This window comes from Orcinus orca, chromosome 14 (genome assembly GCF_937001465.1).
Source record: "Orcinus orca chromosome 14, mOrcOrc1.1, whole genome shotgun sequence".
In the NCBI taxonomy this organism is placed as follows: domain Eukaryota; kingdom Metazoa; phylum Chordata; class Mammalia; order Artiodactyla; family Delphinidae; genus Orcinus; species Orcinus orca.
Genome location: NC_064572.1, coordinates 8,788,423 through 8,806,040, shown reverse-complemented (window position 1 = coordinate 8,806,040; position 17,618 = coordinate 8,788,423). Strand labels below are relative to the sequence as shown.

At 52.6% G+C, this 17,618-nt stretch overlaps 1 protein-coding gene across 2 annotated transcripts in view; it reads right to left on the bottom strand.

Annotated features, from left to right (window-relative positions):
• The window catches only part of TRIM67 (tripartite motif containing 67), a 52,137-nt gene that overhangs the window by 17,871 nt on the left and 16,648 nt on the right, over window positions 1–17,618 (bottom strand). For both annotated transcript variants that reach the window (XM_004281572.3, XM_033408878.2), the window contains exon 2: window positions 1,477–1,572. In XM_004281572.3, coding sequence (XP_004281620.1) covers window positions 1,477–1,572 — 96 coding nt within the window. The remainder of the gene's footprint in view (window positions 1–1,476; window positions 1,573–17,618) is intronic.

The following is a 17,618-nucleotide window of genomic DNA, read 5'->3' as shown; positions in this document are numbered from 1 at the left end:
GAACTGGAAACAGTGCATGTGTGAGTCTCAGCACATCTATAGGATGGAGGGAATATTCAGTCATCCAAACCATGAGGGTTTGTGAGGGTTTTCAATGCCACGGGAAAAGCTCGTGGGAGAGACCGAAGAAGAAGAAGAGCAGCTGCAAGCGTGTGCAGCGTAACCGCACACTGCACGTGCATGTGTGTGTGTAAAGCAGTGGGGCAACGTGTCAAAACGGCGAGGGCGTCCCCTCAGGGGCTGAGATATTGGTGAACTTTTCTTACTTCTGTCTGTTATTCTCTACTTTTCAAAATTTCTATAACATACTTTTGCTTTCTCTAATCAGAAAACAGTAAAACAAACAAAACCCACTGTTCTTGCTGTAGGATCTGACTCTCTCAGTTTAAAAAAGAAAAAAAAAAAAAACTTTCAACATCACTCAGGTCAGCCTGGATTCAGACCCCGTGTCATGGGCTGGTGGTGTTCTCTCCCACCCCTGCCCCAAGTGCCTATTTGAAGTCCTAACCCCCAGGACCTCAGAATGGGGCTGTGTTTGGAGACAGGGCCTTGAAAGAAGTAAGTTAAATGAGGTCATCAGGCTGGGCCCTGATCCAGTCTGACTGGCGTCCTTACAAGAGGAGATCAGGACACAGACACACACAGAGGGAGGACGGTGTGAGGACACAGGGAGAAGATGGCCATCTGTACACCAAGGAGAGAGGCCCTGGGAGGAGCCATCCCTGCTGACACCTTGATCTTGGACTTCCAGCCTCCAGAACTATGAGAAAATAAGTTACTGTTGTTGAAGCCACTCAATCGATGGTTACAGCTGCCCCACCAAACGGATACCTCCGGTGTCCCTGAAACATCAGAACCAGGACAGGAAATGCCTGGCAGCGGAATTCTGTGCTTTCACTTATTAGGAAGAATGGTTTTTATTGGCTGCTTAGGAATTCAGTGCCCTCAGTCCTTTTTCCCATCCAGACACCGGAATGCTCTACGGTTCGTGATCTGTGGGAAAGTTCCCCCACGCGTGCATTTATTTATACGCTGTCTCCCCAACAGACAGAGCTCCTGGGGACAGAGGCTGCCCCTTACTGATCTGCGTCGGGCTTGCGTGTGACACAGCATGGGTGCTCAGTAAATACATCTGTTTAGTAAATGATGCTTTTATATTTTGATGCGTTGGTACAAAAGCACCGTATACAGATACCGCCTAGGGCTACGTGGCCACGCAGAGTGCTGCATTATTTCTGCCCAGTTCTCTTTCTAGGATTCTCTCTGAGTTCATGCAAAATCCCTTTCCTATCAGATGTCACAGGGGTGTCAGTGGATTGAGTGTGTGATGTCCGCAACATCTGAGGCGTGCAGTGGGACAATTAGGCCTTCTCATGTTCAGCACTGAAAAGCGCCTGCCATGGGGCCTTTCCTCTCCTCTGCTAAACTTCACGTACCTCCTGCAGGGACTCCCCTCCCAGCCGGAGCTATGCTCACCTGGATCTGCTGCAGAATGTTCTTCAGCTGAACTAGAAACTCCTTGGCTTCTTTTGCCTTATCGGAAACTCCATTTAAGGCCTGAGACAGTTGGGCCTAAAAGATATCACAGGTTGAAAAGGAAAATTAGGTGTTAAAGGCACTTGGTCTGCACTTCATCATGAAGGCTTGTGTTTATAAGAGGGTAGAACCCAGGAACCGTCCTCACTTACGAAGGGACCGCTATTGACTCCCGGACTCTATCGCATGTGTTTATTTATCCAGCGATCGTTGATAAAGTGTTGGTTGACCAACACTCTTCTGTCTGGACCCCAAAAGCTGGGTAGAAGAAAGGAGCATTCAGCTAATTGGTTCAGGCTGACAGGACCCAGGACAAGAAGGCAAGTAGAGCCTTGACTGGGTCTGGCCCCCTCCCCGCTGTAGCAGTTGTGCCCCCCCATCAGTAGGAACTCAGATGCCTATGTGAGGGAACCCCAGGTCCCAGGCCACGCTCTGCCCACCCCACCCCTGTACAGGCGCCTTTTGGCCTGAGCGGGATGGGCGGGGAAAGGAACTGGAAGTGAGCCTGAGCCATATGGACTGGGGGTCCCAAGACATCACGTGGAAGGGGATGATGGTGGCCTCCTCCTTAGCGCTAGGGACTCCTTACCCTGCCCAGTTGTTAGCCTCAGGCTTCTTTTGAATGAAACACATACACACACCATCGAATTTGTCTTCACAATCTTGCTATTGAATAGACTGGTGCCCTTGATTTTTAACACGACTCATGTTTCAGAGTAAAAAGCTGAGGGCAGAGCAAAAATGGGGCCAGAAAGGCTGGGTCATACCTGCTCTCCACGTTCTTTTCTTTTTTTAAAAAATTAGAGTATAATAGCTTTACAATGTTGTTTCTGCTGTACAATGAAGTGAATCGGCTGTATGTATACATATATCCCCTCCCTCAGGGACTTCCCTCCCTCCCACCCCGCATCCCACCCGTCTGGGTCATCACAGAGCACAGAGCTGAGCTCCCTGAGCTATACAGCAGGTTCCCACTAGCTATCTGTTTTACACATGGTAGTGTGTTTATGTCAAACCTAATCTCCCAATTCGTCCCACCCTCCCCTTCCCCCGGCTGTGTCCACATGTCCGTTCACTATGTCTGCATTTCTATTCCTGCCCTGCAAATAGGTTCATCTGTACCATTTTTCCAGATTCCACATATATGCGTTAATATACAATATTTGTTTTTCTCTTTCTGACTTACCTCACGCTGTATGACAGACTCTAGGTCCATCGACATCTCTACAAATGACCCCATTTTGTTCCTTTTCATGGCTGAGTAATATTCCATTAGGTCTCTGCTCAGATATGATCTGTCAGCGGGGCCTCTTCCTTTGCCCTGCTTTATTCTTCATAATGTTCATCACCACCCAACACAGGTTTGCTTCCTGTCTGTCTCTCCTCCCGAAAATGTAGGCTCCCCAGAACAGGGACCTTGCCTGGTTGCTCACATACAGAAAGAGCACCGTGCCCATGGCAGCATGAAACAAATATTGGTTGAATGACTGAATCAATGAATGTGATTCTTTGGACCATATCCATGGTTTTCCAAGTGTGGTTCTCAGACTGACAGCATCAGCATCATCCAGGAATTTGTTAGAAACGCAAATTCTCCAGCCTCACCCCTGTCTTACTGATCAGAAACTGGGGGTGAAACCCAGGAATCTGTCTTTTAACAAGCTCTCCAGGGGTTTCTGATGCAGTTTGCGATCCGCTGGATGGTACAAACATAGCCACGGAGTGGATGAGGAGACACAGGGAGAAGGAAGGGGCCTCAGACCAGGGTCACCAACGTTCAAGGTGAGGTCAAGGTGAGGTCTGGGCTCTGTCCTGCTGGGAGACAGCTGGGAGCCTCAGGTGTGGCTCAGCAGAAAGGCGGCTTCCGGAGAAGCTCTTCCTTCTTCCACTGGCTTCCCCATGCCCCCCACCTCAGCTGGTGTAGGCCCCTCCCTCCACGGGCACCCGGCGTGGACCACTTTCTACTGCAATTATCCACGCAGGAAGAATATCCAGTCGACCTTACAGGAACAGCAGCGTGTTCTGTGTCTGCTCTAATCCAGCTGCCACCAGCATGGGTGGCTCTGAGCACTTGAAGGTGGCTAATGTAACTGAGGGACTGGATTTAAATTTTATTTAAAGTTTTCAGCCACCACGTTTGGCCAGTGGCTGCTGTTCTGGGCAGCACAGATCTTCTTTTAATTTTAATTTTTTTTTTTTTTTTGCGGTACGCGGGCCTCTCACTGCTGTGGCCTCTCCTGTTGCGGAGCACAGGCTCCGGACGCGCAGGCTCAGCGGCCACGGCTCACGGGCCCAGCCGCTCCGCGGCATGTGGGATCTTCTCGGACCGGGGCACGAACCCGCGTCCCCTGCATCGGCAGGCAGACTCTCAACTACTGTGCCACCAGGGAAGCCCTAATTTTTATTTTTAATATTATTTGGCTGCGTTGGGTCTTAGTTGCAGCGCGTGGGCTCAGTTGCCCCGTGGCGTGTGGGATCTTAGTTCCCTGACCAGGGATCGAACCCCCGTCCCCTGCACTGGGAGGCAGATTCTCAACCACTGGACCACCAGGGAAGTCCCTGGGTAGCACAGATCTTTGCACCCGTCCTTAGAGGGGTCCAGGTCCTCGGGCAGCTCAGCCTGTCCCTGATAACCGTGCCCAGCAGGAGCCGGAGAGGCCGGCATCCCTCAGGCCCATCATCAGTGCCCAGAAAAGAAGGGCACCTCCCTCCCCACCACAGTCACCCAGAGCAGAGGGCCCACTGAGGCTGCACCCTTTCCCTCCCCAAGGAGGGACCGATTCCCAGGAACCTATACAATCCTTCATGGCGGGGACTTTGTTTTTTGTCTTTGTCTTTCTAGCCAGGCACTGGCACAAAGCAGGGGCTCAACAACTGCTCACTGGCTGAATAAAAAGCAAAGCAATTGCTCCACTAGAAGCGGCTGCTAAGCTAAGACAGGTCCCTGCAGATCCATCGCCACGGCGACCACCTTTTCCGGCGAGAGGCTGCATTAGTGAGAGTCCCCTTCCCTTCACCCGGGGAACTAGAGCCAGCGGGGCTCTGTCCCCGCCAGCCCTGGCCTCCCCGCGGCCCGTCCCACCCCAGGGCCTGTGGACCTGCTTCCTGCTTGGCAAGTAGACCCAGGACCTTGGCAAGGAGCCCAGAACAGAGTGATCTTTGAAGGCCTCCAGGGACCTTAGGCAAACACCCAGCTGAAAGGGGAATGATCTCACAGCTCAGTAGACACGGCTCCAGGCCCACCAGACATGCCCTCTGCTTTCTCTTGACGCCGTCTGGCCCCGGCCCAGCAGGGTGCTCGCCTGCACAGAGACCTGTGCCCCGTCTGCTGGTCTCTGAGAAGAGCCCGGACACCCATGTGAGGTCCGGTCGCCGTCGAGGGATGTCCCGACAAGCACACACTTGACCCTTTCTTGACCCCAGTTCCTTCCTGTGTGATGTGGCTAGAGACACCTCTCCTTGCCCAGGTGACAGCACTGTGGAAACTGGACCTGGTTATTCTAGTGGCAAAGGAGTCAGGGTTTGGGCGGCGAAGGTGGAAACCATTTCTCAAGGGACAAGTGGTTCACTTATTGGCAACGTGTTATGGGTTCACAGCATACCGTATTTGGCTTCAGTGTTTTGAAACATGCTCTTCCTCTTTTCCACAGGGGCTACCTTGGGGCCAGCAGGGGACACTGAAAATTGTGTCTTTCTGGTCTGAGAGAAGAGCCTGCCGTCTGAGAAATGAGAATGGATTGCTCTGTCTCTGTGGATGTTGGTTATACTATCCTCTTGGAAAGAAAGGAAGTATCCAGACCGAAGATAAATTTTTTAAAATGACTGAATGGATTTTAACTTGAATCAAACATTGTATTTTATGCCTTTTTATTCCTCTAAGGTTAGAACTACATTGCTGCAGAGTCTCTAAGTTTAGACAGACAGCTTAAAAATGTATTTCCAAGTGGGCCAAACCACCTGCTTCCTGGCCTAGCATCACATCTTTGCCTGCATCCCGAAAGAGTAGCTTCTAGGTACGTGGGGTAGCTTTCTCCCTTCTCCCTCCCATTCTGGATGGTGTTAGAGGGCCTCATACTGCATTAAGCAAGAGAACTCTGGGCCAGTACAGTCAAATCTTGGCGCTGTCATTCATTAGCTGTGCATCTTGGGAAGATGCTTCATCTCTTTGTTCTATAGGGTCCTCCCCTGTAAGGTGGGAATAACAACCCCTACCTCATACGAGTTCTTACTATTATGCTTAGAAATATAGCCCAAGCTTTCCCGAAATCCTCTCAATTGTTCAACCCATCATATATGGGTTGTTACGGACTGAATGTGTCCTCCCCAAATCCATATGTTCAAGCCTTAACCTGCAGTATGATGGTATTAAGAGATGGGACCTTTGGGAGGCAATTAGGTCACATAGGTGGAGGCCCCATGATGGGATCAGTGCCCTTAAAGAAAAGACATGGGAGAGCGCTTTCCCCCTCTCCTCCCACTGCACTGAGGAAAGGCCACGTGAGGACACAGTGAGAAGGTGGCTGTCCGCAAAGGCCCGAAGAGAGCCTCAGCAGGAACTAAGTTGGCCGGCAGCCGGATCTTGGATGTCCAGCTTTCAGAACTGTGAGAAATAAATCTCTGTTGTTTTATGGGATTTGCTTATAGCAGCCCAAACAGACCAAGACATGAATTATCTAAATTACCCAACTAGGACCTTTCAGAAATAATTCTCATGTTTGAAACAGACTCTGTGGAGAAGCCCCTAAGTTGTCTCCTTTTATTTATTTTTAAAAATTAATTAATTAATTAATCTGTGGCTGCGTTGGGTCTTCACTGCTGCGTGCGGGCTTTCTCTAGTTGTGGCGAGCGGGGTCTGCTCTTCGTTGCAGTAAGTGGGCTTCTCACTGCGGTGGCTTCTCTTGTTGTGGAGCACAGGCTCTAGGTGCGCGGTCTTCAGTAGTTGCGGCACGCGGGCTCAGTAGTTGTGGCTTGCGGGCTCTAGAGCGCAGGCTCAGTAGTTGTGGCGCACGGGTTTAGTTGCTCCGCGGCATGTGGGATCTTCCCAGACCAGGGCTTGAACCAGTGTCCCCTGCATTGGCAGGTGGATTCTTAACCACTGCGCCACCAGGCAAGTCCCAAGTTGCCTCCTTTTAAACTTCGTCTTTGTTCTCTGACATCAGGATTACCCAGTAGAAGTGCAGACGTTAGGCACCAAGGATCTAGAGATGGCTACCAAATGCCACCTCCTCTGATGCTCTGCTTCCCTCCCCAAACGGAACGTGCCCTTGGCACTCCTTCCAGGGCGTGTCTCACTCTCCTTGAGATGGGCAGCCCAGGGGAAACGCATCTGCTCCCCTGTCCTGTCGGCCACCCTGCAAGCTTGTCCTGTGCACCTCTGCACAGGCAGCACGGGCCTCACACCTAGAATGTGCTCCGCAGAGATCCAGTCAGTGGATGGATTCTGTTCTAGATTTTGTCTGACTAGCTGCCCCGAGCTAGTCACGTCTCAATCCCCTTACACGCTGGGCTTAATTAAAACGGCCATGTGGCCACTCTGGACCCGCCATTTCTAGGGTATGAAGCCCCATCTGGTCCTGGGCACTGGCAGTCCAACCCTGCCCTGCAGATCAGAGCTCTTTTCACGACTTCTGGGTATTAACTGTTTCTAGTTAACCGCTGGCACGGATCCTGCCCCAGTTTAGTCCTACCTGACAGAACCTCTGACGCCCTCCCTCTCCCTGCCTCTTCTGGAAGACCAGAGGGTTCCACCTAGGCCTGCTTCCCCTTTCCTGATCCACCTGCTACCACAAACGGCTGCAAAAGCCCCGCTGAAGCACTGGAAAAGCCCTTCGCCAAGAGGCCAGCGACCAAGATAAATATGACTGCCCTGGTGGTCAGCCTAAACTGAGGTGCAGCGACACGGCAGGGGGCCTCGGGTGCCCTTACTACTGAAGCAGATGAAGTGACAAAGCTGGAGAATGCGTGAGAGGGTACTATCCCACCCACAGGGACCACACCTGGGAACAGGAGAAGGTGGGTGAGACAGGCACATGGAGGCTCTGGAGGGGGTGAGGACACGACCCATACAGGGCATGAGACCCCAGCCCTACAGGATCCCCCTTCCCAGCCTGCCCCCATCCAAGGGTCCAGGTTGTAAAGGATGTGTCACACGGGTGTGAAGGACTGATGCTAGGGGTCCAGCGGAGCAGGGTGGGCCTCGGGTAGACGTCTACCTAGAGAGCGATCAGATGAATATTTGCCGGGTGGCAGGCCCCTTCCATGGTAGACTGAGGGTCCCCCAGAAGCAGAAAGGGTTTTTGGCAGGAGAACTAGGCTCCAGGGGCGATGCGGGCAGCCCCTCTCTTCAGTGGATGTGACCCAGATTCGGGGGAAGTCCCCGTAGGCAAAACAGCTCAGAGGATCCGCTCCTGTCCCCACTGGCTCACTGTGTTTCCGGCCACTGAGCCAGTAACGAGAGGCGGCTTTGAATGGGGGTCTCCAGATGCTAATCTAGTGCTCTGTTCTGTGCACTGAAGCCACCTCCGACCCCCAGAACCTCTATATGGAGACATGCTGTCTACGAAGCCTCCATGGTCCCCGACAGTCCCCACCCAGGACTGATACTCCGAGGGGCTCTACCCTCCCTTGACTCCGCAGACTTATTCAGCCCCTCGTGTTGTGGGTTCTCACGGTACATTGGCTTCTTGTTGCTGCTATCAAGAATTACGATAAACTCAGGGACCTAAGCAACACTGGTTTATTCTTTTATAGTCCTGGAGGCCAGAAGTCCGAAGTGAGTCTTACAGGCCAAAGTCAAGCTGTCAGCTTCCTTCTGGAGGCTCTAGGGAGGGACCCCTTTTCTTTCTTTCTTTTTTTTTTTAAAAAACATGCCCTTGGCTTTATTTATTCATTTATTTTTAAAATATTTATTTATTTTGGCTCCACCGGGTCTCAGCTGCGGCACGTGGGGTCTTTGTTGCCGCAGGTGGGCTTCCCAGTTGTGGCTTGCATGCGGGATCCTAGGTCCCCGACCAGGGATTGAACCCAGGCACCCCTGCATTGGAAGTGTGGAGTCTTACACACTGGACCACCAGGGAAACCCCGAGAGACCTTTTTTTCTTGTCTTTTCCGTCTTCTAGAGGTTACCCACATCCCTTGGCTGGTGGCCCCTTCCTTGCATCACTCAGCCTCTCACTTCTGTCCTCCTATCTCCTCTGACTATGGCCTTCCTGTCTCCCTCTTACAAGCGCCCCTGTGATGACCTTAAACCAGCTGAGCAATTAAGGATAAGCTCCTCCCCTCAAGATCCTTAATCTAATTACACCTGCAAAGTCCATTTTGCCATGTAAGGTGACATGGTCACAAATTCTGGAGGTTGGGACGTGCACATCCTTGGGGGCCTTTATTCAGCCTGCCGTACCTGGCAACTGAATTGATCTCTTCTAGTCTCCTTTCACATGTGATGGATGAACTGTTCAACGCCTGCTACTTCAGAGGCCTGTGCGCTGGATGGAGTCGTATTGGGCGTATGCAGTGCCGTACTCCCAGCTTGGGCCAGGTGCCAAGCACACGGAGGGACCAGAAGCCACGCCCCTCTGAAGGTCTGATCCCATCTGGGTCCTCAGCTCCTTACTGAGGATGCAGGACAGGTATCAGGATAGGACCCACCCAGAGAACTAACATCTACCCCACGAAGACCCTCCCCTAAGGCCAGAAGAGGGTGCTTCTCGTGCCACAGGGTAAAACGCAGGCTGCCTGGACCCGGCTGCCCCCTGGCGTTGTGGCCTCCCCTCTCTGGCCCCGGTACAGTTCTCGGATGCTCATGACCCGGGTCAGTAGCTACGGTGATGACGAGACAGCGTTCACTGAATGCCGACACCAAATAACGTGTCTAACTTTGTTGGTTTCTCACAACCTCCCAGGGGGGTGCTAGCATTTTCCTCATTTTACAGAAGAGGGGACCGAGGCTCAAGGTCACACAGCTAGAAGCTGGTGGATGGAGCTGAGGCTCCCACCAAGGTTTCTCTGAACCCAAAGCCATTGCTCCTAGCACTGGGCTGCCTTTCAGATAAGCAAGACAGAGGAAGTAGAAACCCTGATTTCCAGCCAAACTGTCCGTAGGCGGGCTGATGGGGAGGGACAGTCCGTCCTCTCCTGGCGGCATCTTGACTCACATTCTTCCTGTTCAGGTGGGGCTGCCTGTCCGTCGAGTGACTTTCTCCATCTCCCCTCCATTAACGTTTCGAACGTGCAGCTGCCTAGGGAACCAGAGCAACTTCGGAAGTGTCAAAGCAAGGCCCCCTTCAGCCTGGGTGACGTGGCGGCACAGCAGTGAGGCGTAGCGCCCCGCCCCTGCCCGCAAGCAGGAGGTGCTGTCAGGACTCCCACTCCAGCCCTGCGCAGAGGCAGCCAGCTGGGGACCGCAGGACCCGGAGGGCGCGTCCTGATGCAGTCGAGGGGTGGGAGGGGTGGAAGGGGTTTATGTGGACAGTCACAGGACACAGCGCTCAGAAAGACGTTTCTCTTTATGAGTCTGACGCCAGCTTCAACGTGTGGGTTCTTTCCCCACACCAAGCAATTCTCCGGTGCCAGCCGGCTGTCCTACAATTCAACTCAGCTCGGACACTTTCTATCTGCAAAGAGCGACAGATCCCGCAGGTTAAGGGTTCAGCCCGCAGGTCTGTCTCCCCTTCAGCCAATCGCAACTCCAGGTTATCCCCTGTGCTTCCCGCCGAGTGCCCAGAGATAGGATGTTCCCACACCTCCTCCTTGGGTTTGATTACTTTGCCAGAAACACTTTACTTACTAGATCACCAGTTTATCATAAAAGGATGTAACTAGGAACGACCAGACGGAGGAGATGCAGGGGGCAAGGTCTGGGGAAGGGCACAGAGCTTCAATGCCCTCGCCCCGCATCTCCGCGTGTTCCCAGCCCGGAAGCTCTCAGAACCCCATCCTTTCGGGGATTTATGGAGGCTTCATTACACAGGCGTGATTGATTAAGTCGTTGGTCATCGGTGATTGATGGAAGTGCCAGCCCATCTCTCCTCCCCAGAGGCTGGGAGGAGGGCCGAGTGGGGGATTGACAGCTACAGCCCCTACTCACACGGTCGTTCCCCTGGCAACCAGTCCATCCTTCGGTTACCTGAGGCTTTCCAACAATCACCTCATCACGAAAGATACTTTATCACCCTCATCACTTAGGAAATTCCTAGAGGTTTAGGAGCTCTGTGCCAGGAACCGAGATGAAGACCAAATATATATCTTATTATAAATCACAGTATGACACTATTACACCGGGAGGCTGTGTAATGCAAGAATGGAGAGGTCGGGGGAACACGTAAGCAGCTGCACTCTGGGGGAGAATAAAAGGAGGATTTGCTTTTATCCGCGGAGGGTACGGCCAGCGATTCACTCCGCTGTCCCTAAAGCTAGATTCCCTGGCCCTCAGCCTAACTGCCTTCCCAGGGCTCTGGGGCGAGCGATTAGGAGCCACTGGGCACAGAGCCTCTGCGCTAGGAGAGCTAGCCGCCCTGCTCCCGCGCTTCTGGGGCACACGGTCAAGGACAGCCGAATTTTCACCGAGTGTCTGGCGCGCTCACTCAGCACAGAGGAAGAGGCTGTGAAATGGGGCCAAGGCGCGTTTCCTCCCCCTTTTCCTCCTCCACTCACTAACGGGTGCTGGCTTTTCAAATTCGTGGCTGACGATAATCCGTAAAATGAGTTAAAAATGTCCTAATCCTTTGACAGAACAGCAGTAATAAAGAGTAATGTGGAGAGCTCGTTTAAGAAAATCAAAAGTCAGGGGCTCCTGGACAAGCAGAGAAACTACCTTCGAAGCACCCTCCTGAGAGCCTTGAGCACTTGTGGCCACTGACTTTCCGCCCAGGCAGGTGGCCCTGCACCCTCCCATGGTAAGGCCCCCTCCCCGCCTCCTCTCAAATGCTGCCTCCTGCCAAGGGGTCCCAAGGACCCAGCCCCCGGGACACCAACAGCTAACACAGTGGTGACCTCCTGGCCTTGTCACTTGCCCGGGGAGCTTCGGAACTTTCCTCTCTTACGTTTATCTTGTTTAAGACTCATATGCCCGTTAAGATGAGCAGCCCAATTGGCCTTGCGGATTCGGCAGACATGGGCCTCGTGGGCGTGTGTAGGTACAGGCCTCTGGGAGCAGGAGAGAAGCAAAACGGCCAGAGCGCCACCTCTCCATCACGCAGCCCTTCCCAACTCAAGGCTGCACCCTGGGCAGCCTCAAGGGGAGGTGTTATGGGTTGAATTATGGCCGCCTAAAAAGATGTGTCCGCGTGCCAACTCTTAGGACCTCAGAATGTGACCTTATTTGGAGACGGTGTCTTTACAGAGGTACGCAAGTTAAAATTTGGTCATTAGGGTGGGTCCTAATCCAATGTGGCTGGTGTCCTTATAAAAAGGGGAAATGTGGACACAGAGACAGATGTACACAGAGGGAAAACGCCACGTGGAGATCGGAGTTATGTTACCACAAAGCAAGGAACTGCCAGAGGCTGGGAGAGAGGCCTGGAATAGATCCTTCCCTAGAGACTTCAGGGCCGTGTGACACCTTGATCTCAGACTTGGCCTCCAGAACTGTCCCTCATAAAATGGGTAGTAGTATTTGCATGTAACCCACACACAGCCTTTCACATACTTTAAACCATCTCTACATTACTTAAAACACCTAATACCATGTAAATGTTAAGAAAAGAGTTGCCAACATGTGGCTAACTCAAATTTTGCTTTTTGGAACTTTCTGCAATTTTTTTCCTCAACTAATTTTGATCCACAGATGGTTGAATCCTCGGATACAGCGGGGCGACTGTACCTTGATACACTCCTATCACACACTAATACAAAAGGGTTTAAAGTGGGAGGTTCACAGCTGTCCTGCTTAAATCATAAACCAGGGCAGACCCCGATCTGTTCTGTCCTGCCTGGAAATGCACTCCTCCTTCAGTAAGAAATGGCGTCTTTGCTGGACTCTCTCTCCGCCTGGCCCTTGGGGCTCAAGGTCTCCTCTCCTGTGGCTCTTGCTGAACAAGGGGGGAACCCTGCAGCCTGGCCGTCAAGACCTTCACCCTGGCCGTCAAGACCTTCACCCAGTCACCGGCTGATGCGTCAACAGGCACCCGTTGGCCACCTACAGCTGAGGAGGCCCGGTGGTGTGCTGGTGGGGGGTCAGCACCTCCGCCCTCCCTGGGGCTTTTGAACCCAGACACCGGCTTCCGGCAGATCCGCTCCCCTCGCTTCCCCCCCTGCGTTGTGAGCCTTGTCCCAGCCATCACTTGCCCTCACAACGCCCACCTGGAGCCCTGGATCAGCCTGCCCAAGGCCAGGTGCACTTCCCCTTTTCCATGAAGTCTTCCCGGACTCCATGAGTCTGTGGGGTCCTCCTCTCCTCTGCTCCCCCTTGGCCTCCTGCTTACCCCCAATTTTAGTCCTTGTCACTGTCTGTCTGGTATCTAGTTACTTGTCCCCTGGCCCTCAGTGGAGCGAGGCTCCTCCAGTGAGACGTGAATTCATCCGTGTGCCCAGCGCGGGGCCTGCACACAACAGGCGCTCGCTCGCGTGGCTTGTGGATTGACTGAGTTTAGTGCCGTGTGCGCTGCGGCAGCAGAGAAGCAGGGGTGAGTCTTGGCTCCCTCGGGCGGGGCCCCGGTGTGCAGCGGGAGGTGTCTAGGTTGACTTCTGGGGGCTCCGACGGCTGGCGCCTGTGGCGACCCCGCCTCACCGCCTGGCCCGTCCTGCCCATCCTGCTGGGCCCGGGGCCTCTTCCCGGGGCTTCTCCCTGGGGGGCCCGCCCTGGTGGGATCTCCTGAGCACCACTCCTTCCCCACTTGACTTGAGTAAAAACAGAGCTGGATACCTTCTGACTTTCCTCCCTCGGTCCCTCCAAAGTGGCGGGTGGGATGCAGGGTGGCCCAGGGGATGGAGGGCTCTTTCCTCACAGAGGTTTGAGATCACAGAGTTGTGAACCCTGACAACGGGGGAAAAAGGCCAGGAGTGGATGAGGTGCGACTACAAGGTGGCTGGTTTGACATCCCCCGTTCCCACCGCCGAGCCAGCCACTCAGGCTTTGGCGGACGGGAGGTGGTGACGGGGGCAAAGCTCCCCAGAAGCTCAGCTCAGCCTCGCGCTAACCAGGCCGGAGAGCGGACTGAGCTCCCGGACCTGCCAGCCGCGTGCCCAGAAGCCTCGCCATGTGTGGACTGGACTATGCAGTCAAGGGCTGAACTCCAAGCCTGGTTCTATGTGACCAAGTTTCTGTGTGAGCCTTTGTGTCCTCACTGGAAATGGGGGCAGTGATGTGCACCCCAAGGGCTATTCCAAGGTTTAAGAGAGAGCCTGCGTGGAGAGCCCCGGGCTCAGGGGCTGGCACTCTAGGGACGGGGGTTCTGAGCATAACGAGATCCCAGACAGGGCTTCTCCAGACCATCGCAGGCACCGCTGCTTCCCTGCTGTTGGCCGTCCATTAAGCTTCCTAACGGTACTTTTGTTTTGCCTTGAGAAATTGCCTCTTTCCCTCCAGGTACCATCTGGTAGGACTGGGATCATGGCCCCAGTCCCACTGTCGTCACCCAACAAGGGGCAGGCACATGCCCTGCTCTAGCTGGGAGTATGTCAGCTCCTTGGAACTCAAAACTGAGAAAGGGGCAAAGGAACGCAGAAATACAGGCACTTGTTCTATAGGTCCCTGACCAGACTCCCGGGAGTAGACCATTCTTGTAGCTCCTGCTTCTTAGGGCTCGAGAAGGCCTTTGGAACCTGAATGCCAGCTTTGGATCCCAACTCACATCCTCTGTGCCCTTGGGTGAATTGCTTAATCTCTTCCTGCAGGAGGTACCTTGTGGTGTTATCGTGGGATTGAGTCGCTACCTGTGAGGTGCTGAGAACAGAGGCTAGCAAACATGCAGGGCTGTGTGTGATCCCTGCTGTAATTTTGAACATGGCTCTCAAAGCTCCCTCGGATTCTGTAAATGCTTAGAAACAAGCATGTTATTTTTCCAGTAAATTCTCTTCAATTCAAGTGAACCACGGTTGGTTTCTTTTGCTCTAACTGGCTAGGAGGCTAAACAAACACAAAGATATCTATGTTGTAATTAGTGATTCATGCTGCAGCTGCATAAGCTCAGTCCCTCTGGAGACGGTTGATGGTGAGAGGCCTCTCCTCCGCCCTGACCACAGCTCAGCTTCAGACTCCGATTCCCCAAAATGCTGACAGCTCAGGAGTTCTCAGTGAGCTCCTGCCCCAGGTGTGCAGGGGGAGCAGTTCAGCTTGTCAACAGGGACCTTTAAGCTGCCAGTATTGATCTTTCAGAGCCACCAACCAAACTTCTCTGGTTAGGACTTAACGCTGAGGTCAAAAATGAGGCAGGCCTGAAGGGAACTGGCTACCTCACTGCATGTACCCATGCGCACACGGTTACATCCCATTCTGATAAGAGAGTCAGTTAGTGCCAAATGACCCTCAAGAGGGACTTCCCTGGTGGCACAGTGGTTAAGAATCCGCCTGCCAATGCAGGGGACACTGGTTCGAGCCCTGGTCCGGGAAGATCCCACATGCCGCAGAGCAACTAAGCCCGTGTGCCACAACTAATGAGCCTGTGAGCCACAACTACTGAGCCTGTGCTCCTAGAGCCCGTCAATGAGAAGCCCGCACGCAGCAGTGAAGACCCAACACAGCCAAAAATAAATAAATAAATAAATTTACAAATGACCCTCAAGAGCTCACATGTGCAGGAACCAGACCCAGAATAATTGGAAATTCCATGTCCCTCCCCAGGGCGTGGGCTTGTCAGTTCCTGTAGGAGTGAACAGGCAAGGGCAGCAGCCTGTACCACCTTCAAGACACAAGCCACCTGGGCATGACCTGCCAGTCTGCTCCATCCCTCGACACCCTTGCATCTCTGTTCACCTGCCTGATGTGGTCTCCCCCTTGCTTTGCCAGCACCCACAAGTCATCATTCAAAACTCAGCTCAGACGTCCCTCCCTCATGCTGCTTCCCCTCCCTGCCACCCCCTCAAGGCCGGTGGAGATGCTCCTTTTCTGGGCCCCCATGCCACCCCACACCTCATTATACTGGACTGTCATCATGCATTTACCCTTTCTTCTGCTCAGCTGTGTGGTCTTACAGGATGGGTACCCTGGTCTGCTTCATCTCTGTATGAGCTATCGGTGTATAGTCAATAAGTATTTGCTGAACAGATGCATTAATTAGTTATTTTTTTGTTGGACAATATGGCAGAGAAGTTTATAAAATGAACCAAGGATCAGAAGCAAGTACCAGAGCTCCATTTCTGCTTTGCATCCGACATGCAATGTAACGTCAGACTGGTCATGGAATTTCACTTCTCACACTTTGGGGGTAACTCACTATCAAAAAGGATTATATAGCCCTCATTTGTCACTAACCACGTAGAGATATTAGGAGGAAAACAAGCTTGCGAGGTACACTACGTGTCTCACACTGTCATTTCAAACTCGCTCAGGAAGTGCTAGATTTATGTTTCTCTCAAAAGAGAACACATGGATTTTAAGCGAAATGAAACTATCCAGAAAAACGTTCAGGGTAAAGACAAGAAGTTCAGAGAAGATCCAAGTAATCAAAAAGGCATCCTTTAGTCACCTCCAGACAGCATGCCCGATTCCAGGAGCTGTATGTGTGACAGGGAACGCCTGTCTCTCTACGGTTGAGGGATCATGGGAAAAAGCCCACATTAAAAAATAAAAATCAAGTATGAAAGAAGTCTAGGTATGGATTTGGTGGAGAACACTGCTAAATTTAAAAAAGTGTTTTGGGACTTCCCTGGTGGCGCAGTGGTTAAGAATCCGCCTGCCAATGCAGGGGACACGGGTTCGAGCCCTGGTCCGGGAAGATCCCACATGCTGCGGAGCAACTAAGCCCGTGAGCCACAACTACTGAGCCCGTGCTCTAGAGCCCGTGAGCCACAACTACTGAGCCCGCATGCCACAACTACTGAAGCCCGTGTGCTTATGGTGAGGGCTAGTCCTCCTCTGTCTGTCAGGCAGGGCTGCTCCAAGTGCGTTCTGAGACATTCCTCCCAAAAGTCTGCTCCATGGACCAGGAGACCCAGAGACCTTCAGCATCCTCTAAAGGAAGCTGGTGTCCTTCCCAACCAGTATTCTTTGGCTCCACAACACGGCCCACAAGCACCACACCCCATGCCCATCCCCTACCCAGTCCCCAGGAAGACACTCCTCTCCCTGCCTCCAGGTGGGCTACTTCCTTCAGCTCACAGCCCTGGCCTCCATCTTCTATCAGGGCTGGGACAATCTGCCTTAATCTCCATGAAGAGGCCAAAAATGCAAAAGCGATTTATTTGGTTCCTGGAAGTTGTATAAAGCAAGGCCAGCAGTGCTGGTCTGGTTGTAAAAAGAGAAGACACACTGGTCTTTTATTTCTTATAAATCGCTGTTCTCTAGGTGTTGCTTTCTCCTGGATATTTACAAGGAGAAGACTGCTCCATGGGACCCACAGCTCCCTCTGCTTGTCTCTGTCTGCAGAAATCTCCCTACGTTGGCATCCCCAGAAGCCTTTGCAGCCTCCTCTCCTGCTCTTGTGGCTCCGCAACAAGAGAAGCCACCACAATGAGAAGCCCACGCACCACAACAAAGAGTAGCCCCCGCTCGCTGCAACTAGCAAAAGCCCGTGTGCAGCAACAAAGACCCAAAGCAGCCAAAGATAAATAAATTAAAAAAACAAAAAACTGTGTCCTCATTCTTCTGCAACCAAAGGAAAAGATAGAAATATTTTGACCAATAACCAGGGCCTGGCTCAGGCAAGAGACACAAGAAAGTGAAATGGAAACAGTGTGGTTGTATTAGATAGCCTCAGCTTGGTAAGCTGCAGTAACAAACATCCCCCACCAACTCAGAAGCTTCCAACAATGAAGGTTTACTTCTTGCTCACACTGGATGCCCATTGCACGTCACATGCCCTCTTTGTTTCAGGATCCAAGCTAAAGGAGCATATCCCATATTTGAGACATCTTAACCTCATAGCAGAGGAAAAGGAGCTATGGCAGAAACACACCTTGGCTGTTAAAGCTTCTCCTGGGAGGTAGCA